We start from the raw sequence: 21,050 nt of genomic DNA on the forward strand, positions 1-21,050 counted from the left end.
GAAACGTAACATGAACACATGATTAGTCTGTTAGTATTTCCCAATCCTGATCTAGCATTAGTAGTTTTAGTAAATAGACAAATAGAAACAATTAGGGTGTGAGTGACAGAAAGGGAGAGAGAGAAAGCCGGAATGCAAGGTTTGCGGAAAGACATGTAAAAGTGTATGTTTAAACAACGACCAGTTTACGTAACAATAAACATAAATCAAACACTAAACGAACTAAGACGATAACCACTCAACATAACAAGGTAAAATAATCGTAACGAAAACATAACTAGACATGACAAGACAATTTATCGTAACAAGAAATAAACTAAACAACATGACGAACCTAGACTAACATAATACATGATAAGACAATACGTGACTAAGACAAAATGAATAAACATGGCAAGACAGACCTGAAACGTGACACTTTGCCTGTGACCACGACCATTCTTTGAAGTACCAGTGTTTCTTTTTGCCTGGATACCCTACCATTGCTTGGACTTTCGTTTATGAACTGCCTTATCTACACCATTCCTGTTTGTTGGTTCTCGGCCCCTGTCTGATCTGCTGTGAAGGGAATAAAGACTTTAATGTTAACTTCTGTGGTCTTGCTATTTGGGTTCATTGTTCTGGTGCCTGACAGTCACTTATAACCATCAATAGAAATGATCTCTGAATCTATCAGGAGGAAATCGAAAATTAAAATTAAACCAAAAAAAGAAAAAAATGCTTCAAAATGGACTTCTCTAAAATTACTCTTTTTGGTGAATCTTTTTTTTTAATCCATTACATCAGCTGTATGGCTCAGGAATGCAAATTGCTTATTATTACTATTATTATTATGCTATTCATTTTCTCTGACTTCAGCCATGCTCTTGATAACAGATGACAAACGAATCAACCTCATCACAGGGTTTTTCTTAGTGTTCTTAGCATCATCCCAATTGTACTCTGGGGACAGCAGTTTGGTGGGCTTCTTGTACACAAAGTACCTATTGAGGTGGCTTTCTTCCTGCCAGATAGCCTCCAGGTTATTCTTTTTATCCTCCTCTAGATTTTCGCGGCAAGTTTTTGTCAGTTTGTATACATCCTCAACACGACCCCCATACACAGCCCCCGCGTAGTAAAAATCCCCCTGGTCCATTGGGACATAGGCCTTGGAGGCAGAGCGCCGCTCGTAAGTGAACCGTTCACGGTCCATGGTGTAAAACCATGGGTGAATTGCTGCAACCAGGGTGTCCAGCACCTCGGGCCCCCAGCGGTTGTGGAACTTCATGTCCACATCCAGACAATAGATGTAGTCGGCCTCTTTATGGATGTGCTCCTCGATGGCCGTCTGAATTATCTCCATCCTCCGTAAGGAGATCTCCTGCCACCGGCTAAATTTGGGGACCTTGGTGATGTTGAGCATCCTCCCAGGGGCCAGAGTGACTGCAGGCACCTGCTCGGGCTGGTCAGTGAAGATGTAGTAGTGCACTTTAAACCCCACCATGTAGTGCTGCTCTGCTGTCTCCAGGAAGTTGCCCAAAAAGCGGGTGTATCTGTCAGAAAACATTAGAGATTACAGTCCAGTCATCCAGACAGATTGCTAAAATGAGATGGCTTTTAAACAAAATGAATAAAAGTGAATGGAAATGTTGTCATACTTTCCAACAGCAAATACAGTGGTTGCAATGGTAAGGTTCAGGGGCTTGTACATGCTGTCAATGACTACAGGGTCAAACGTTCCTTCCCAGACAATGGGAGCCAACCACGGAGAGACAGTCAACACATCAGACCTCCTGGGGCACACATTAAAGTAGCAGAGAAAATTGGATTAATTGCTTCATTGTTTCAAGATTGTTTACAACTTTAATTTGTGCTGTTGTAGGCTACCTGTGTAAACATTAGGCTACCAGCAACATGCTAGTGTCTGCTGATGACAACATGCAGTCTGCTGATGGCAAAACATACAATTTCCCACTCTTTTCGTCATTGCTGTGTTTATAGTTCCTCTATGTGAGCAGCAGGACCTTGGGCTGTTTCTTCCCGTTTAAACAAATAAATAGAGAAAATCCGAAAAACTATGACCGGACAGCGCACAGCTAAATTTCAAAGGCACCAGGAATGGTGCTTGTATATTCTCAAAAAGAATGTGTGCTTCGATAAATAGGAGACAGCTAATGAATAGAAAACAATTTGCTGATGTGAATAATAATAACAATGCCGCCAATGCCAATGACAAGTTGTGGAATAAGGGCTGGTTAGCGACAACTGAGCTAGTTTATAGTCCTTCAGCTAAGTTGAAAGTTTGCTAGTGAGTTAACCAAAAGTGTCTGCCTAGTTTCATGCATCAGAAAATGGAGTTTATTGATGTTTTGAGTACTTTTTTGTGTGTAAATCTTTAAGTATTGGAAGAGCAAGGCCAATTCCGTTGTTTTTGCAATACACTGAATACATTTGAAGTTGAGATAAAAAGATGAACACGAGTTCAGAATTTCAGCTTTTATTTCCCGGTATTACACCGCGATGCGTTAAACTACTTAGAATATAACACGTTTGGCATCAGACCACCCAATTTTTCGGTGAGCACTTCATATTTGGTAGCATATCCCTTGCTGCATCATGCCTGTGACTCATTGACATCAGCAAACTATTGCATTCTTCTTTTGTGATGCTTCCAGGCTTTTACTGCAGCCTCTCTCGGTTGTTGTTTGTTTTGGGGTTTTTTCCCTTCAATGTCCTCTTCAGGAGGTGGCATCAATCAATAAAGTTCACTAAAGTTTAGTGAGCCCACCTCAGAAGCAGCCATGCAAGCCCAAGCCACAACACTTCCTCCACCATGCTTCACAGATGAGCTTGTATATTTTGGATTATGAGTAGATCCTTTCTGTCTCCATACTATGGCCTTTCCATCACTTTGGTAGAGGTTAATCTTGGTCTCATCAGTCCTCTGTACTCTGTACCTTCTGATTCTTACTGCTGATGAGTGGTTTGTGGACAACCTCTATATTGCTGGTCTCTAAGTCTTCTTTGAACGATTGATTGAGATACCTTCACCCCTGCCCTATTGAGATTGTTTGTGATGTCACTGACTGATGTTTTGGGGTTTTTCTTCACAGCACTCACAATGTTTCTGTCATCACCCGCTGTTGTTTTCCTTGGTCGACCTGTTCGATGTCTGCTGCTCAGTACGCCAGTGGTTGTTCTTAAGTTTGATCTGAGGTTCTGCACTGCCAGCCTCTCCAAAGGAAATTATTGGAATGTGTTGTGAATAAGGAATTAGTGTAAAGTAAATGTTGTTCCTACCAAAGAAAAAATTCTAAATAAATTGCTGAATGTGCCAAGTTCTCTCTGGTTTTTTCATGAGGCCCATTGATATTCTCTTATACAATTTTTATACAATATGAATTTCTCAAGATAGTGATTTGTATGTACACTTACGGTGGTGCCAAGACCCTGGACTGCCCATAATGTAGTCTGAAACAGAGCAAGTTTTTTATTATGTATAATCTTATAGTGCAACAAATAAAGAGCAGAAGTCACAGCGAGGCAAAGGACATACAGTACTGTGCAGAAGTCTTAGGCACCTGTATAACATTCTGTACAGATAAGATTCTTTCAAAAATAATTCAATGAAAGGTCCTAAATAAACGTACTATACATTTACATTTGAGTAATTTGGCAGAATAGTTGAATGAAAACTGAATGAAATCAATATTTTTTTGTGACCACCCTTCAGCGTTAAAACTGCATCACTTCTCTGAGATAGCCATGCAGTTTCTTCCCTTGCTTCTGATCTCAGCCTTGATCAAGTTTTGATGTAAAAAATAGTCAATTGCTTACAGTAATATGTTCCTTTTTCTTTATTAAATACAGAAATGTCTCTGTAAAATTTAATCTTTTGGAAAATGAATATTTGGAAATCTCAAATGTGTTCTTTTATACTAACACACACAAAAGAATAAACATATATAATAAAATCTAGGGTGCCTAAGACTTCTGCACTGTACTGTACATTATGTGTGGATGTACAAATAGAGGTGACATTAATTAACTGTTTTCTTTTGTTTAGATTCTCTCCCCCCCCGCCCCCCATTTTCTCCAAATTTGGTTGCCAATTGTACCCAATCTATTTAAATTACCCATGCTAACCGCTTAGGATACACTCTCTACGTCCTCATCACTCGGTGACCAAAGATCTAGTGATCCGTAGAACGACACACCTTCTCCAAGCCACATTGTTCCAGCCCGTGATTCCAACGCCTTAGCTGTGCGCCATGACTCATGACATTTATTGTGATTTCAATTATAATTGGGTGACGGTGATGTTTACCCTTGCGGAATGGTCGCGTGCCGACTGGTGGGTTTCCAAGGGAGCTCCTTTGGACTGAGGGATACGGGTACAGAAAACAGAATTCATACACAGACAATCCAGGAGCTCACAATTAGGACGACTTTCACACATTGCAAACCACATATTTTCCTAAACTGATGCTATATTGCTGGTCTCTAAGTCTTCTTTGAACGATTAATTGAGATACCTTCACCCCTGCCCTGTGTCATCACCCGCTGTTGTTTTCCTTGGTCGACCTGTTCGATGTCTGTTGCTCAGTACGCCAGTGGTTGTTCTTAAGTTTGATCTGAGGTTCTGCACTGCCCATTGATATTCTAAACTGATGCTATATTGCTGGTCTCTAAGTCTTCTTTGAACAATTAATTGAGATACCTTCACCCCTGCCCTGTGGAGATTGTTTGTGATGTCACTGACTGATGTTTTGGGGTTTTTCTTCACAGCACTCACAATGTTTCTGTCATCACCCGCTGTTGTTTTCCTTGGTCGACCTGTTCGATGTCTCTTGCTCAGTATGCCAGTGGTTATTCTTAAGTTTGATCTGAGGTTCTGCACTGCCAGCCTCTCCAAAGGAAATTATTGGAATGTGTTGTGAATAGGGAATTAGTGTAAAGTAAATGTTGTTCCTACCAAAGAAATTTTTTTTAATAAATTGCTGAATGTGCCAAGTTCTCTCTGGTTTTTGCATGATGCCCATTGATATTCTCTTATACAATTTTTTATACAATATGAATTTCTCAAGATAGTGATTTGTATGTACACTTACGGTGGTGTCAAGACCCTGGACTGCCCATAATGTAGTCTGAAACAGAGCAAGTTTTTTTATTATGTATCATCTTATAGTGCAACAAATAAAAAGCAGAAATCACAGCAAGGCAAAGGACATACAGTACTGTGCAGACGTCTTAGGCACCTGTATAACATTCTGTACAGATAAGATTCTTTCAAAAATAATTCAATGAAAGGTCCTAAATAAACGTACTATACATTTACATTTGAGTAATTTGGCAGAATAGTTAAACTGAATGAAATCAATATTTTTTGGATGACTTTCACACTTTGCAAACCACATATTTTAAACTTATTTGATTTTTAGAAGAATTTATTTTTGCAAAGTGCCATTATTGACAGACTGACAAGAAGATTCTCTAAAGAAAAACACTTGCAGTACATCAACAGGCATAATTTAACACCCAGACCGGTATCAGTGCGATAATCCTAAATTATCATATTATGTTACTATGTTTAGAAATATTATCTGTATTGATTGTATTTATTTATTGCCATTATTTATTGCCATTGTCAATTATTTATTGTGACAATATTATTTATTATTTATAATGATGTATTCCTTCCATATAAAGCCTTTTTCAAACTTGAATATTATATTACGATCCAGTTTCTTTGCGTGTAGTCATTATCAACCAGATCTATAAAATCCAGGCCTACTTGCAATCTGTGAGTGTTGAATGAAAGTCTAGAAGCTAGACTTTCACAATCCTTTGAAAATACCTTATTTTAGACTGTACATTGCCAAAATCATGAAACAGAATGTAGCTGCCAAATAGTCTGCGGAAGTGAGCACAAACAATAAACTGCATTACATTACAAGAGATCAGAATAAAAAGGAAAAACAACAGAACAGATGAAGAGAACAGTGAAGCCACACACAGAATATCTGGAACCAAGTGCAGACTCAGAACTGGTAGAAAGAGATCTTTTTTTTCAAGGTCAGACAGGTGTGGTCACGAACAGAGTAAACTCAAAACATGAAATGGAACAAAGACTCAGAAAAGACATAGAAACGGGAAACCAGGAAATGAAACAGGGACACAGGACGTGACAATTGTCTTACTGGAAAGTCCACCTACATCCAAGTCTCAGTCTTGTGGCAGAATCCATTATACCAGAGGTGCCCAATCTTATCCTAAAAGGGCCGGCTTGGGTGCAGGTTTTTGTTTTAACCCAGCAGTAACACACCTGATTATACTAATGAACTAATCGTGGTCTTTAATCAAGACCTTGATGAGTAGAATCAGCTGTCTTAGTACTGTGCTAAAACAACAACCTGCACACACACCGGCCCTTTCTGGATAAGATTGGACACCCCTGCATTATACCATTGATATTAACCAATTCCCCTGGACCTCTGGAATGAAAACAGGCCCAAAAATATCAGTGACCCACCATTAAAGTCAAAAAGCCAAAACCAGCCAGATGGGTAAAGCAAGAGGCGGAGGTCTAAGAAAAAATTGGTAAAAACACAACTCTGGAAATAACACTGGAGAGTATACGATCAGGACACAAAAAAAAATCTTACTTGAGTTATGGGCATTAGACAAACAGAGGGGTTTATTAAATACACAGGTAACGAGAGGAAATAACAATCAGGTGTGGGGAAACAATTAGGAAGTGAAAACATGTTTTTAGAATGTCGACCTTGTTTGGTGGCAAAAGAGGAATACATAAGGAGTTCCTCATCAATACAAGTTCCTCATAAATACAGTCAAATACTGTATCGAGGTGGGTCATCGATGTTTTGCTGCCAGAGATCCAGGGGCACAATTTAAGATTAATGGCACAATTCATTTAACAAAGTACCAGGCAATCTGCTGGCAAGCTGAGACTTGGTTGTAAGTAGATTGTCCAGCAGGACAATGATTCCAAACATCCACACAGAAACAAAGTTTTGCATGGAGAAATGAATCTACTGTAAAAAGTTTAAAATGGTTCCGTTTGTCCCAAACCAAACACAAGGACTGATGACAAAGCATTCTAAATAGAAACATAGACTGCATATTGAGTTTGATTATGTATTAGCAGACATATATTTGGATTGGACCCACAAACAAATTCAGATAAGAAAAAAAAAAAGCTGAATGCCAAAATGACCATGGGGCATTCGTAAGAAGTTAACGAATCATCTGACAGATGGCATGATTTGTGAATGGACCTCAAATCAAAAGCATTTTTTATTGAATAAACTTTAAATAAATAGTATGTGTGTTAGCATACTGGACCTCCTTTCAAAATCTAAAGTCTTTGCTTACCCAATGATAAGAACTGTTGTAGTGAGCAGCAATAAGAAATATTGCACACGTGTCCCCCCTAAATAAGATATAATACATGTAAGAACATTTGTAACATTAAATGTGAACATTTCTAGGAAGTAACACTTTGATTTAATGAGACATATTGGGCCAGTCTCACAGACGCAGATTAATCTTAGTCCTAGACTAAATAAAATGTTGAATACAGATTCTCTATACAAATCTCAATTTAGGCCAGGACAAAGCTTCATTTCTGTCTGTGAAACTGGCCTCAACATTCTCAAGGCAAAAAAAAAAAAAAAAAGAATCTAATAGGCCCTGGTCCTTATCTTTGCTGTGCACTTGAAATTGTACTTCCCTCTTGGGTCTTTCAGCGCACCTATCCCTGGTTCTGGGTATGCACTTTGCACTTTGTTGTACGTCACTCTAGATAAGAATGTCTGCCAAATGCCATTAATGTAACTGAACTGAATCCCTCCAAACTCATTGGATGGCGTTTCATCCTACAGCAAAACAATGGGCCTCATGCAAAAACATTTTCATATTCTCAAAAATGTATCTTACCTTTATCAGATTTCAGACAACTGTCCTGATGTGGGTTTGGTTAGATAGACGGCCAATGGGATTAACAAGAACAAAGGACGTCTACCACGTAGTTGGTACCTGATTGGGTAGGCTGCGGTTCATTGTTTCTTGGCAATATATAATAATATAGCAGATCATAGCTAAACTTTCTGTTTTTCCTCCTAAACAGTCCACTAAAATACATTTTTGAAAACATTTGAGTAAAAAAAAAAAAGAGCAATGTTTCTGAATCTTGATTCATATTTAATCTGCAACACCTAGTTTTATCCGGGTTCTGTGTCCCAGGCAATTGCCTCTGACATGCACTGGAAGCCTCTCTATAGGAAATGAATGGAATGCATTGTTTACATCAGCGGTCCCCAACCACCGGGCCGCAGACCGGGACCGGTCCGTGGGTCATTTGCTACCGGTCCGCACAGAAAGAATAAATAACTTAATAAATAATACATTTCCTTTCAGTTATTTTTATTTTATTTATTTATTATTTTATTTCCTTATTTTATTGATCAGTCTGAAAGATGTTTTATTTTGGAAAAACGACCAGATTATCTTCCAATTACATCCGTTTTTCCTACGTGCTTTATGCATGTCAAGACTTGTCAAGGCTTGTCTCGGTACACGTGATACCCCCAAAATTAAACAAACGTCTTTGGCGAGCTTCTTTGCAAAGGGGAAAAGGCCCAACGAGGAGACAGAAGAAGAGCCTATGACTACCAAGAAAAAGAAAGCTGCATTTAACAGACAATACCAGGAGCCCTACTTAAAATACGGGTTCATCGCCACCGGTGATTCTCACGGTGAAGCTGGGTTTTCTGCAGTGGACTAGACATAAAGAACACACTTTGGGTGTCATTGTCTCCGATTACCCCTCGATGGGACCTTCTCGCTGCAAAGAAACAAGCTCAGGACTCCCACTGATTCAGCGTTATGGTGAGTTGTATTTTTTATGCACTTTATATTTGTTTTTATGCCAGTCGTACCATTTTATTTTGTTGTATTTATCCCCTACCCCTTGAAGGCCGGACCGTGAAAATATTGTCTTTCATGAAACCGGTCCGTAGCACAAAGAAGTGACTCAATCCAAATCCGTTGGAACATTTGTTTCATATGCTGAAGATAAAACCTAAGGCAACTAGCTCCGCAGACAAGCAGGAGCTGGAGATGGTTGCAGTACCGGCTGGCAGAGCATCACCAGAGAGAGCACGCTACTGAGCACCTGGTGATGTGTATGGGTCAGAGACTTCAAGCAGTCATTGAACGCAAACATGTGATGAAGTATTAAACTGCTTTCATTTGCATAATATTGGGGGGACAGACACTATGTATGAAAGTGCTGTCATTTCTATATGGTGATACCAATTATATTAGCATACTCTTAAAAGCAGAGAATGTGCAATTTAATCACACATGTTTTATTTTCATAGCAACAGGGACTATTTTTCAAATTTTCTGGTCAGACAGGTCCGCAGTTCACCCTTTCACCACGCACCTGCTCAACCCAGGTCTAATGCACAAGCTGGAGCCCAGTTTATGGTATATTGTGAAGGTAGCAGTTGAAATTGTACTTCCCTCTAGGGTCTTTCAGTGCACTTTGCACTTTGTTGTACGTCACTCTGGATAAGAGCGTCTGCCAAATGCCATTAATGTAATGCAACGTAATATTGCTGACTTTGGGTCTTTCACATGCAATCTGTGCATGCTCAGCCAACTCAAAGGCCAATTAACAGGTTTTCTGGATAGTACGCCGTTCAGTTTATCGTTATATCGTTTATAGCAAGATCCCACAAGAAGGAAAACTGCATCAGCTACATTGTATTTATTGTTCAATATATAAATTTTTTTCATTCCTGTATTTTGGTTTGTAATTGTTTGTGGCTATTCTCATTGCAGACTGTGATCCCTGGAGAACGGTTTAAATGAAAATCCAGCACACACTATATTTTACACTGCATTACACCATACAATTGGAGTGAAACGTAGAGCATGTGTTTAAAATGGTACCCACCTTTCAACATTTTGCTCAATGGTCTCTGTTGCTTGTCTCAAGGTTACTTCATGACCAGTTCTGTGAAGACAGTCAATGTCATTACTCATTATAATAATAATAATAATAATAATAATAATAATAATAATAATAATAATAATTATTATTATTATTATTATTATTATTATTATTAACCTTTGTTTTACCAGGAATGTCTCATTGGGTTTAAAAATCTATTTTTCAAGAGAGACCTGGCCAACACAGGCAGCAGCACAAATAATTTACAAACAAAAAGCTTCATACTTTCATAAATCATAAATCCTTCATATAGGATTTGAAGGCATCTAATGAGACCCACTCCTTAATTTTTAGGCCCTTTTCCACATTTCCATACAGGTATTGGAAACAGTCAGATCCTGCGTAGAACATAAACAACAACTTCCAACCGTTATAGGTACGATGGAAGCAGAATTAGAATTGCCTTATAAATGAGAATATACCAATGGTGGCCAGCACCGGCCAACCAACCCAATCATATTAGGTACAATGGTGAGTAAGAGCCCTATTTTTAATGAATTTCAATGCACCATGATAAACAGTGTTGAGCGCATGGAGGCACTGAGAGGATGCAAGTACAAAACATCACCATAATCAAGCACAGGCAGAAAAGTTGCTGCAACAAGTCTCCTTTTAGCCTCAAAAGAAAAGCATTAACTGTTTTGCAAGAAAAAACCCAATTTCAGTTTCTTAACTAGGTGCTGAATATATCGTTTGAAGGAGAGACAGTCACCAATTAAGATACCTAAGTACGTAGATGAGGAAACAAGCTCAGTCTCTTTGCCCTGAAGAGCAACATTACCTCTCCCCACCTCTCCATTTCCCTAGGGGATACCACACTTACGCCATCACCCAGTACAAGGAACCTCGGCGTGGTGATGGACAGCAGACTGTCCCTCTCCGAGAACATTGCGGGGGTGACCCGGTCATGCAGCTTCTTCCTATACAACATACGGAGAATCCGCAACTTTCTCACCCCCTACTCGACCCAGCTCCTGGTCCAAGCGATGGTTCTGTCCCGCCTGGACTACTGCAATTCCCTCTTGGCTGGCCTCCCAGCGTCCGCCATCAGACCCCTCCAACTTATCCAGAATGCAGCAGCTCGTCTGGTCTTCAACCTTCCCAAATACTCACATCTCCCCCCCCTGCTTACTTCCCTCCACTGGCTGCCTGTCATGGCTGCCTGTCATCAAATTCAAAACATTGGTGCTAGCCTTCCAAGCAGTTAAGGGGTCTTCCCCAGCTTACCTACAAAAAATCATCAGACCCTACACCCCTGCCAGACCTCTTCCTTCAGTCTCCACAAGCTGCTTGGCACCTCCCCCTTTCCGAACTTCCACCTCATGCTCACGACTACTGTCTGTTCTGGCTCCACGGTGGTGGAACGAACTCCCTGTTGAGGTCAGAACTGTAGAATCTCTTCCAATCTTCAAGCGCAAACTGAAGACGCACCTCTTCAAGCAGCACCTCTCCCCGTCCCTCCCTACCTCCATGTGAACCTTAATGATTGTCTTTCTGTGATGTACTTTTTTGTGTATCAGTATTTTTAGTTTGGCTAGGTAAGCAGTGTTCGCTAGTTAAGGGGTTTGGTCATGTCGGTTTTTTCTTGAATTGGTAAACAATTGGTTTTAAATTCCTAAAACATCTCAATTGACGAAGCGTATTTTGTACAATATGAAAAGCACTTTGCAAGTTGTGAAAGGCTTTGACAAGATTTGCAGCAGTATCATCAGCATAGAAATTAAGAGAAGCGTTTGACACATTATGACCTAGCCTATTGATATAAATAAAACGCCTTAGATTTCTCTTATGAATAATGCGCGGTTTTGTCTTTTGGATCTGAGTATTTTATAACAGCAGCAACAGCACAGTGGTCACTTAGGTCAATGCAGAACGCACCAATAGGAGAAAATTTCTGACGAAGAACATTCGTCAGTATTAAGTCAATGGGCCTCATTTATCAAACGTGTGCCGAACGAAATTCGCCCTAAATTCTTTGGAAATGCATTTGGTCAAATAATGTGGGGTTTATCGGATGTCATTTTGTTCGTTGGAGCCTCAGCTGTTCGCATTGTGCGCGGAAATGAAAGCGCCCGGTTGTAAAGCGCGCTTTGTGCATTTATTATTCAATTAATTAATATTTTATTTCGATTTTGAGTGGTACAATTATTAATAAGCCAATTCAATATTATAATTATTCATATCACATAAAAACGCAACAGGATTCAACATTAAAATGGATGATGTTTAATTCCGGTAGTCCTGATGAATTAATGCTGTATAAATTCCATAAAATGTATACAGCATTAATAAATTCCATAGAAGTGCAATATAAATTCCATAAAACATGTATGCTATAAATAAAGCGTAGCCTGCTTAGACCGTCGATTATATATCTGGCCTCTCTGTAAATGTATTGGTTTCCTATAATTTTTTAACCTTGCCTCCAGTTTTATGTCAAACCATTTTTGTTTTACCTGTTCCATAAAATGTGGAACCCAAGACAGAGATGACAGAAACAGCAATATCTCTGATTACCGATGTTTAGATGTTAGTTTGTATGAAAAGAAGGAAGCACGCTGATATGTACACACCTTACACACGTTTCTCTCCCAGTGGATCTTCGTCAAGTTTGGCACATCGCTTTATGTTTCTCCACGAGGAAAATCAGCTTCATTTTCGACAATAACCGGTCAAGTACAAGTTTATTATAAGAAATCATCACGGCATATAAGTTGTTAAGTTCTAAATAAGTTTCATATATATATATAGTTCATATCATGTTCGCAGAGAGAAGTTACAAAGTAGCTCTAGCACACACATTAATATAATGATCAATTTAATTTAAATAATTAAAATAATAATAATAACAATAATAATAATAATAATAATAATAATAATAATAATCTGATCATGTGTAGGCTACACAGTCATTTTGCTTGAAATAAATTTCCGTGGTTTTTACAAGGTATTTTAGTTTGTTTCCGATCACACATTCATTTTCACACAGATAAAAAAAAATATTGATAAATGAGGCCCAACGAGAGTACCTTTCTCATGGTATTTAAGATTTGGCCGGGTGGATGAATTAATCAACTGAAATTACTAAAATTACTCACAATCACAGTAAGATTTAAAATCATTAGAAACTGGTCGCAACCAATCCCATTTCATGTCACCAACCAAAATAATTTAGCTATAGTGCACATGAGATAAAAGCTGAGTCAAAGAGGATAGAGTATCATTGATGGCAGAAGGGGGTCTGTAGAACCAACAACAGTAATACAATGTTCTTTAAGAATGTTCTATTTCAAGATTTAGTGCCAAAAATTCCAAAAGTATGTAATTTACAAAGATTGATATGCCACCCCTCTCTTGGGTTGGTCTTTACGGAAAACATTGTAGGCATCAATAGAAATATCCTGATTTAAAATAAGTAAATACATTTTGCTAAGCCATGTTTCTGATAACTGAATAAGATCAGCATCCGCATCAGCATCAGCAAAATCAGCTCGTACGCTACAGTTCAATATGGGGCCAGGATTTGGTTGCGCATTTCATGGAAGTGCATCCACATGTAAATACGGAAACCTAAGACAAAAATGTTAATGGCGCATTGTGATCCCGTACAACTTGTTTAAACCGCAGCATATTGTATGTTAGTGTTTGGACTAAATGCTTCAATACACCCCTGGGGCCAGACATTGATGTACATGTACACTCAGTGAGCACTTTATTAGGTATTTATTAGACTTGTTCTTCAGACATAATGCTTTTCTGCTGCTGTAGCCTTTGAGGTTTGATGCCTTGTTTGCTCAAAGATGCTCTTCTGCATACCACAGACAGGGTGGTTTGAGTATCACAGAAACCACAGATCCCCTATGATTTTCAAACACAACAGTCTCTAGAAAAACAAAAAAATCCAGTGAGCAGCAGTTCTGCAGGTAAAAATGCGTTGTTAATGCGAGAGGGTCAGAGCACACATAACCATACATTACAGGGTGGCCTGTAGTGTAGTGGTTAAGGTAAATGACTGGGACACACAAGGTCGGCGGTTCTAATCCCGGTGGGAGGATTGTATCCTGCTTAGTCTAATCAACTGTATGTCGCTCTGGATAAGAGCGTCTGCCAAATACCAATTACGATTGTGGTATGCAGAAGAACATCTCTGAACACATGCACTATTTTGCATTTCTGGTTAGATGCCGAGCTGTATTTCATTTTCATAGTAGGCCTACTTGTACTCTGTGAGGGGCCATGAATAAAGGACTTATTAAAAAAGCACTGAGCTGACTGCCATAAGTAAAACATATACATCTTTAAAACATATATGGCCGCGTTTCCCGAATGCGTTAAGAACGTTCTTAAGCTAAGAAAGTTCTTAAGGACCTTCTTAGGCCTCCTGAAAAAAGCAAACGCGTTTCCCGAAACACCTTCTTAGCCTAAGATGATCTTTCATAAGCAGGCTTTGTAAGAAGGGTCCGGAGCGTTCTTAAGAGCCTTCTTATCTCTTAAGAACGTTCTTTATCGGGAAACCCGGCCTGTATCTTTTGAACAAAACAACATATATCTTTTGAGTGTGGGATGTTACTTCATAAAAATGACTTCTGAAAACAGTGCAAGCCTGCACAGGAGGCACGCTCAAGTTGAACAAGATAACCTTTTGTCCTCGTCCTTTGTATGACCTTTCTTCTTTTTCTTTTTTTCCTATTTTCCTTTTTTATTTGTATCTTTCGAAGTGCTGAGATATAGAGCAGGGATGTATCACCTACATCTGAATCTGAGAAGGAAGAGGGGGGTGATAGTGATCAAAGCAGACAAGGAGGGGGAATATAGAGACGGGCCTCTGTCTAAATTTCTGCTTTTGTAAATTCGAATTTGTGCTTTGATAGGCCCTGGTACAAAAGATTGTATTGGAAGAAGTGCTGTGTGAACCAGAACCATTGTTGTCAAATGCGAAGCATACGTACATCAAAGGAAGAGATTGTCCAATTACTAAAATTTATGTTAAAATGTAACATGTATACCAAATAATAAGAATGTATTAACAACAATGATTTATATTAACAAAGATGTACATTATGGTTTATTGTACTAATGAATGATAAATATGTATCAGCTAACATTAACAGGAATTAATTGCCTACCAAAGAATAAATACACCCTGCAAAGACACCTTGCAACTTATCAGCACAACTCAAAACTAGAGAGAGTTTGGGAGGGGGCTGAGCCATCATCTGGTGACCTTCTGAAGGGCCACTGGCATTGTGTCGACATTTTATTTATGACATTTGACAGAACAAGCCACTTCCTGTGAAAAATGTACTGTAAAGATTGAACTGACCAGGAGATGTTTAACAATGTGTTAAGCTTTGTCTTGTGCATTGCTCTTCCGGACCGGAATATAATTGTAAATAAAAACATATTATTCACCAGCCCTGGACTTTGACTCTGACCTGTCACTCTGTGCAGTGACAATAAAGTTGAATCTAATCTAATCTGAACAAAGTCTAATAAATACTTAATAGAGTGCCCACTGAGTGTATGTCACCTCAGGATTTGCCTCATATTACTGTTATAGACCAACTTTTATTTCTAGGAGTTTCAGCAGCTGTGTAAACTCATAACCGGATGCTGCATTTTCCATAGTCATTGAAGCTGCTGTCTTCTCCCCTTTCTGGGTTTTTGGCAGAAGCATTGTCTCGTTTCTGTGGAACACTGGCTTCACCACCTGCACATTCGCCCAGCCTGATCCCCCCATGTTGCTGTGCTTTACGAGTGGACTTTGACCCTCTTCCCTGTTTAGATGTATTTGCAATGCTAAATGAAAAAAGTCATTAATAGATTTGTGTAAACAAATCATAACATACTGCTAAAAAATTGTAGAGCCAAATACAAAAACGTTTTTTTTGTCTCTGGCTCAATTCTGACAATATTAAAGGTGAAATATTAAGATTTAACCCTGTGGATGGGGTAAAAACCATGGTGGGGGCTACTCCTACCAGTCTTAATATCTTTAAAGGGCATACAAAGTAATGCAATCCAATACAATTCAATGGTGTAGGATACAAACACAGTCTTTAATGCATGAATCAATGCATTTATATATTTTTATGGCCTACCTATATCAGTGAAAATCTATGTACATTAAGACGTCAAGACTGTAGCCTACATTACTCTCCAGTTCTCAAGTCGATGTCACCATGTAAAGCTTCATTGATGCAAAATCGAGGTACATATAGGCTATTTACGAAGATCAGGTCTGAGTTGAACAGATCCAATCCATTGGTATTTTCTATTGACATGAGGCTGTTATTTAAAAAAAAAGAAATTCAACATTGGTCTATCAAAGACCTCTTTGGGTAGTTTTATTTCTGATCGTTTGAGCTATCTACTCTGCATTGTAGTTATGGATTTGTTTTATATTTTGTCATTTTATGCTATGATAGCCGATGTTAAAGCTTAATAAACAAAGATATAGGGGAGACATTGTAATTTAATTTATTAGGCTTAAACCACACAAGGCAAATAAATATATCCATATACAGTTTAAAAACATAAATATCGCCCTGTACATTTTACAGGTCCTAGGTCTTCAGCATGCAGTGGTTTAACATGAATCCTGGGGGATTTACCATGGCACTGGAAATTCCAGGATTTTTTTTTTATTTCACATCCTATTAAAGTAAAATGTTTTTGGAAACCCTCGAAAAAAGGAAAAATGTCTTGAAGATATTAATTTGGCATTAAGACATACAGATTATGATGGGCAAGATATTGTTCTATTGTTCTACAAAATGAAGCCAAAAATGGCCAAAAGTAAAATAAAACTGACATAAATATTGATCTATGTGAAATTGGCCGTTGCTACTTACGACTGATTATGATAGAACAGGTCACAATTGTTTTGCATTGATATGACAAAATGTACTGGATTTCATTTGCCAGGGATGAAAAATTGTCTGTCTGAACTGAACAGATTTGCCAAATGTTGTGATGCCATAACACATGGACAAAAATTGAGAATAATACATGCATGTCAGATTAGGTGTATTCCTGCCATTGCCCTTGACCAAGGCACTGGTCTCAGAACTGAAGTTGATCCCCTGCTGCATTGTGGCTGCCCACGGCTCCTAAGTAACTACAATGGATCAAATACAGAGGACAAATAAAGGGGTTCAATAAAATACATCTTATCTCGTCTAATGGAGAATAAACTTACCTGCTGCAGAAGTAAATAAGTGATCTTGCTCTCTTTCTCTATTATTTACTCTCCCTTTGCTGTTCACTTTTCCTTCTTTTCTATCGCATCTTTCCCGCCGTTGGATTTCATTTGCGGCTCTATCTCAATCTCCACATTTTCATTTGAAGGGGTGTATGTGTGCGGCATGTAGGCTTGGTTTGGGGGAAGGAAGCTGGGCAATCCGAGGACCACGCCTACTGGCTAAGTAGACCATCTCTTAGACTACTTTACGGATCAGTCCAGGGGTTTGCAAGATGAGCTTCTTTCTGCTGTAGACGGCTGAGACGGGGGAACCGCAAAACTGGACACAGTGTACACATACAAGAATGTTTAAGGATATAAATGTCACGTCCGTGGCCTTTGCCCTTTTGTGCTTTTCTCTGGGATTTCTCTCTGTTTCTTGTCCGCTGTCCGTGTCTTATGTCCCGCTTCGCTGTCCGTAGTCTGTTCTCTTCGGTTCTAGCCTGTAGTTTCCAACACAGTTTCCATATCTGTTTTCTGTACATTGTTTTTTTGTTTTTTTTGTTTGGACCCTTTTGATCTTTGCTTGGCTTTGGACTCCGTGTTTTTGGATCTTGTGTTTGAACTTTCACGTGTCTGGTCTGACTACCTGGTTTTTTAATGCTGGATTACACTCTTCTTACCCCACTTTGTTGTACGTGGCTCACTTTGTTGTACGTCGCTCTGGATAAGAGCGTCTGCCAAATGCCATGAATGTAATGTAATGTAATGTACCTGTCTGCCTGGATTATGACCATTGCCTGTTTTTGGATTATGTTTTGGACATACCTTCTGTTAATAAAGCCTGCTTTCTTCACATCATCCCTGAGTCTGCGTTGGTTCTTCTGTCCCAGTCCTTGACAATAAAAAACAATCTGTGGTGCAAAATTCATCGTATTCACATTATATATGTATATGGTTCTGCCATATGTTGTAAAACTCTGTACTTCCTGGCTGTAAAATATTTAGTCTAAAGGAATATGACTTGACTTTCTGATAACTGCTCCAGGGATCAGAATTAATTGTCTCAAATAAACATAACCATGTTCTGGCTCCACGGTGGTGGAACGAACTCCCCGTTGAGGTCAGAACTGTAGAATCTCTCCCCACCTTCAAGCGCAAGCTGAAGACACACCTCTTCAAGCAGCACCTCTCCCCATCCCTCCCTACCTCCCTGTGAACCTTAATTGTTGTCTCTGTGACTTGCTTTGTGTATCGGTATTTTTAGTTGGCTAGGTAAGCAGTGTTTGGATAGTTAACTTTGGTCACTTTTGCTCTGTTTGTTTGTCTCTTTGTTCTAAAAAAAAAAGGCCCTTGTCCTCATCTTTGTTGTACAGGTAGCAGTTGAAATTGTACTTCCCTCTAGGGTGTTTCAGCGAACTTATCCCTGGTTATGGGTATGCACTTTGTTGTACGTCGCTCTGGATAAGAGCGTCTGCCAAATGCCAATAATGTAATGTAATGTAATGGATGATATAGAATGGAAATCTTTAAACAATTAGAAGTACCTCTTGCCAATAAGGGATCATTTTGGGACAATTGCAAAACATATGAAAATAGGTTCTTTTAAACACAGAAAGGACAATTAATATATATTAAGTTTCCCAGGTGTGAAATACATTTGATGTAGCATTTTATAAGGTGCTAGCTAATGTCTAGATTAGCTAGCACATTTGTTTTCTCCACACTTTCCTATTTCCATCTGTCAGGGTTGGGAGGTAGTGACTGGTTGTGGCCACCAGGGGGCAGGGGTTTATTATTTTCACCTGGCCCTCATTAGTGCCAGGGGAGCCTACATCCTGAGGGTATTTAAAGCACTCGCTGGCAGTCTGTTGGCGCTTCGGTGTCAACCGTTTGCCCTTGCACCAAGCTGGTAAAACGAGTTTTGTGAGTCAGGTATCCTGTTCCGGGATTCCCTCTGTATTTGTTTTCTCCCTGTTCCCTTATCTCCCAGGATTTTGTGGTGAACACGTTAGCGTGTCCGCTTATAAGGTATTATCCTTAGTCGCTCCTGGTTCTCCGCCAGTCCCCGTCACTACACCATCACTCTGGTACATGTTAATGTTTGTCTCTTCTGTCCACAAGACTTTGTTAAGTTAAAAAAGTACCAATGTAATAAAGTGCTCAATGAGTATACAAATAATCAACTCTAGAATGATTGGCACCCTTGATAAACATGAAGGAAAAAGCCTGCATATAATAATTTTATGTTGAAAATAAAACATATAATAAAAGTGATAAGGAGCTGAATTACTTTCTTCTTATCGATGCACAATAAAGGAAGAAGTTGTGTGTGCATGTGATTGGGTGATCAGCTAGCCCATGAGCCTCTGCTGATATGATAATTGGCTTGCGTTAATCATAGACAGAATTCTATTCTAAATCAGATATCAGATTAGTCAACAGCATGTTGTGTGCTCAAATGAGTTGAATGGACACACTGGATAACTGATTAGTGAAGTAGTTTATCAACTCTATCAAAAAAAAAAAAAAAAAACTTGTTTGTTCACTGCGCAATATATTTTGGACATTTCGGTTTTGTTGTTTTTTTTTAACTGCAATTTTGCAACTTTATGTAACTTTATGTTATTACTTTGTGTAAATGTTCTTTATATATTCATATATTCTACTCCAGGACCCGTCTCTGGCCCCTGCGGTGCATCTGGCTCCACGGTGGTGGAACGAACTCCCCGTTGAGGTCAGAACTATAGAATCTCTCCCCACCTTCAAGCGCAAGCTGAAGACGCACCTCTTCAAGCAGCACCTCTCCCCATCCCTCCCTACCTCCCTGTGATCCTTAATTGTTGTCTCTGTGACTTGCTTTGTGTATCGGTATTTTTAGTTGGCTAGGTAAGCAGTGTTTGGATAGTTAACTTTGGTGACTTTTGCTCTGTTTGTTTGTTTGTTTGTTTGTTCAAAAAAAAAAAAAAAAAAATGGCCCTTGTCCTTATCTTTGTTGTACAGGTAGCAGTTGAAATTGTACTTACCTCTAGGGTCTTTCAGCGAACTTATCCCTGGTTATGGGTATGCACTTTGTTGTACGTCGCTCTGGATAAGAGCGTCTGCCAAATGTAATGTAATGTAATCTGGCCCCTGCTATGCCTACATTCCCAGTCTCAGGCTCCGGCTCTGGCCGTTGCGTCGTCTTGGAATCCGCACCCCTCTAGGTCCAGAAAAAAGGACCCCTGTGCTCCCCTGAGACCCTGTGTTCACCTGAGACCCTGTGCTCACCTGAGACCCTGTGCTCTCCTAAGACCCTGTGTTCTCCTGAGACCCTGTGCTCCCCTGAGACCCTGTGTTCTCCTGAGACCCTGTGCTCCCCTGAGACCCTGTGTTCACCTGAGACCCTGTGCTCCCCTGAGACCCTGTGTTCTCCTGAGACCCTGTGTTCTCCGGAGACCCTGTGTTCACCTGAGACCCTGTGTTCACCTGAGACCCTGTGTTCACCTGAGACCCCGTGTTCTCCTGAGACCCTGTGCTCACCTGAGACCCTGTCTGAAGCCCGGTGGCCGTCTGAAACCCCGCAATCACCTGTACTTTCCCAGTTTCCGTCACTGTTGCCTTGATCATCCCTGTACTTCTGTGCTCTACTCTCCCTTGTTCCCGCCCACCCTCCCAGCTCCTCCTCCCCGTGGTGTTATGTGGGCGACTGTCCAGGGTTTGGTCACGTCTGTGCCCTTTCGGCCACCTGTACTTCTCTGTTTCCCATTTTCTATCTAAGTCCCAAGCCTTTTTGCCTCTTGGTAAATGGTAAATGGTAAATGGTAAATGGTAAATGGTTGGCATTTATATAGCACCTTTATCCAA

The 21,050-nt window shown here is 39.6% G+C and overlaps 1 protein-coding gene across 1 annotated transcript; it reads right to left on the reverse strand.

Moving 5' to 3' along the window:
- Positions 1–835: 835 nt before the first annotated feature.
- On the reverse strand, positions 836–20,813 carry LOC133121316 (globoside alpha-1,3-N-acetylgalactosaminyltransferase 1-like). The gene is made up of 4 exons (XM_061230519.1): positions 20,500–20,813; positions 5,091–5,126; positions 1,638–1,772; positions 836–1,532 (listed from the first exon to the last, which is right to left on the reverse strand). Exons 1-4 carry the CDS (start codon positions 20,811–20,813, stop codon positions 836–838), a joined length of 1,182 nt encoding a protein of 393 aa, XP_061086503.1.
- Between the last annotated feature and the right edge of the window lie 237 nt (positions 20,814–21,050).

This window comes from Conger conger, chromosome 2, assembly GCF_963514075.1.
Source record: "Conger conger chromosome 2, fConCon1.1, whole genome shotgun sequence".
Lineage (NCBI taxonomy): Eukaryota > Metazoa > Chordata > Actinopteri > Anguilliformes > Congridae > Conger > Conger conger.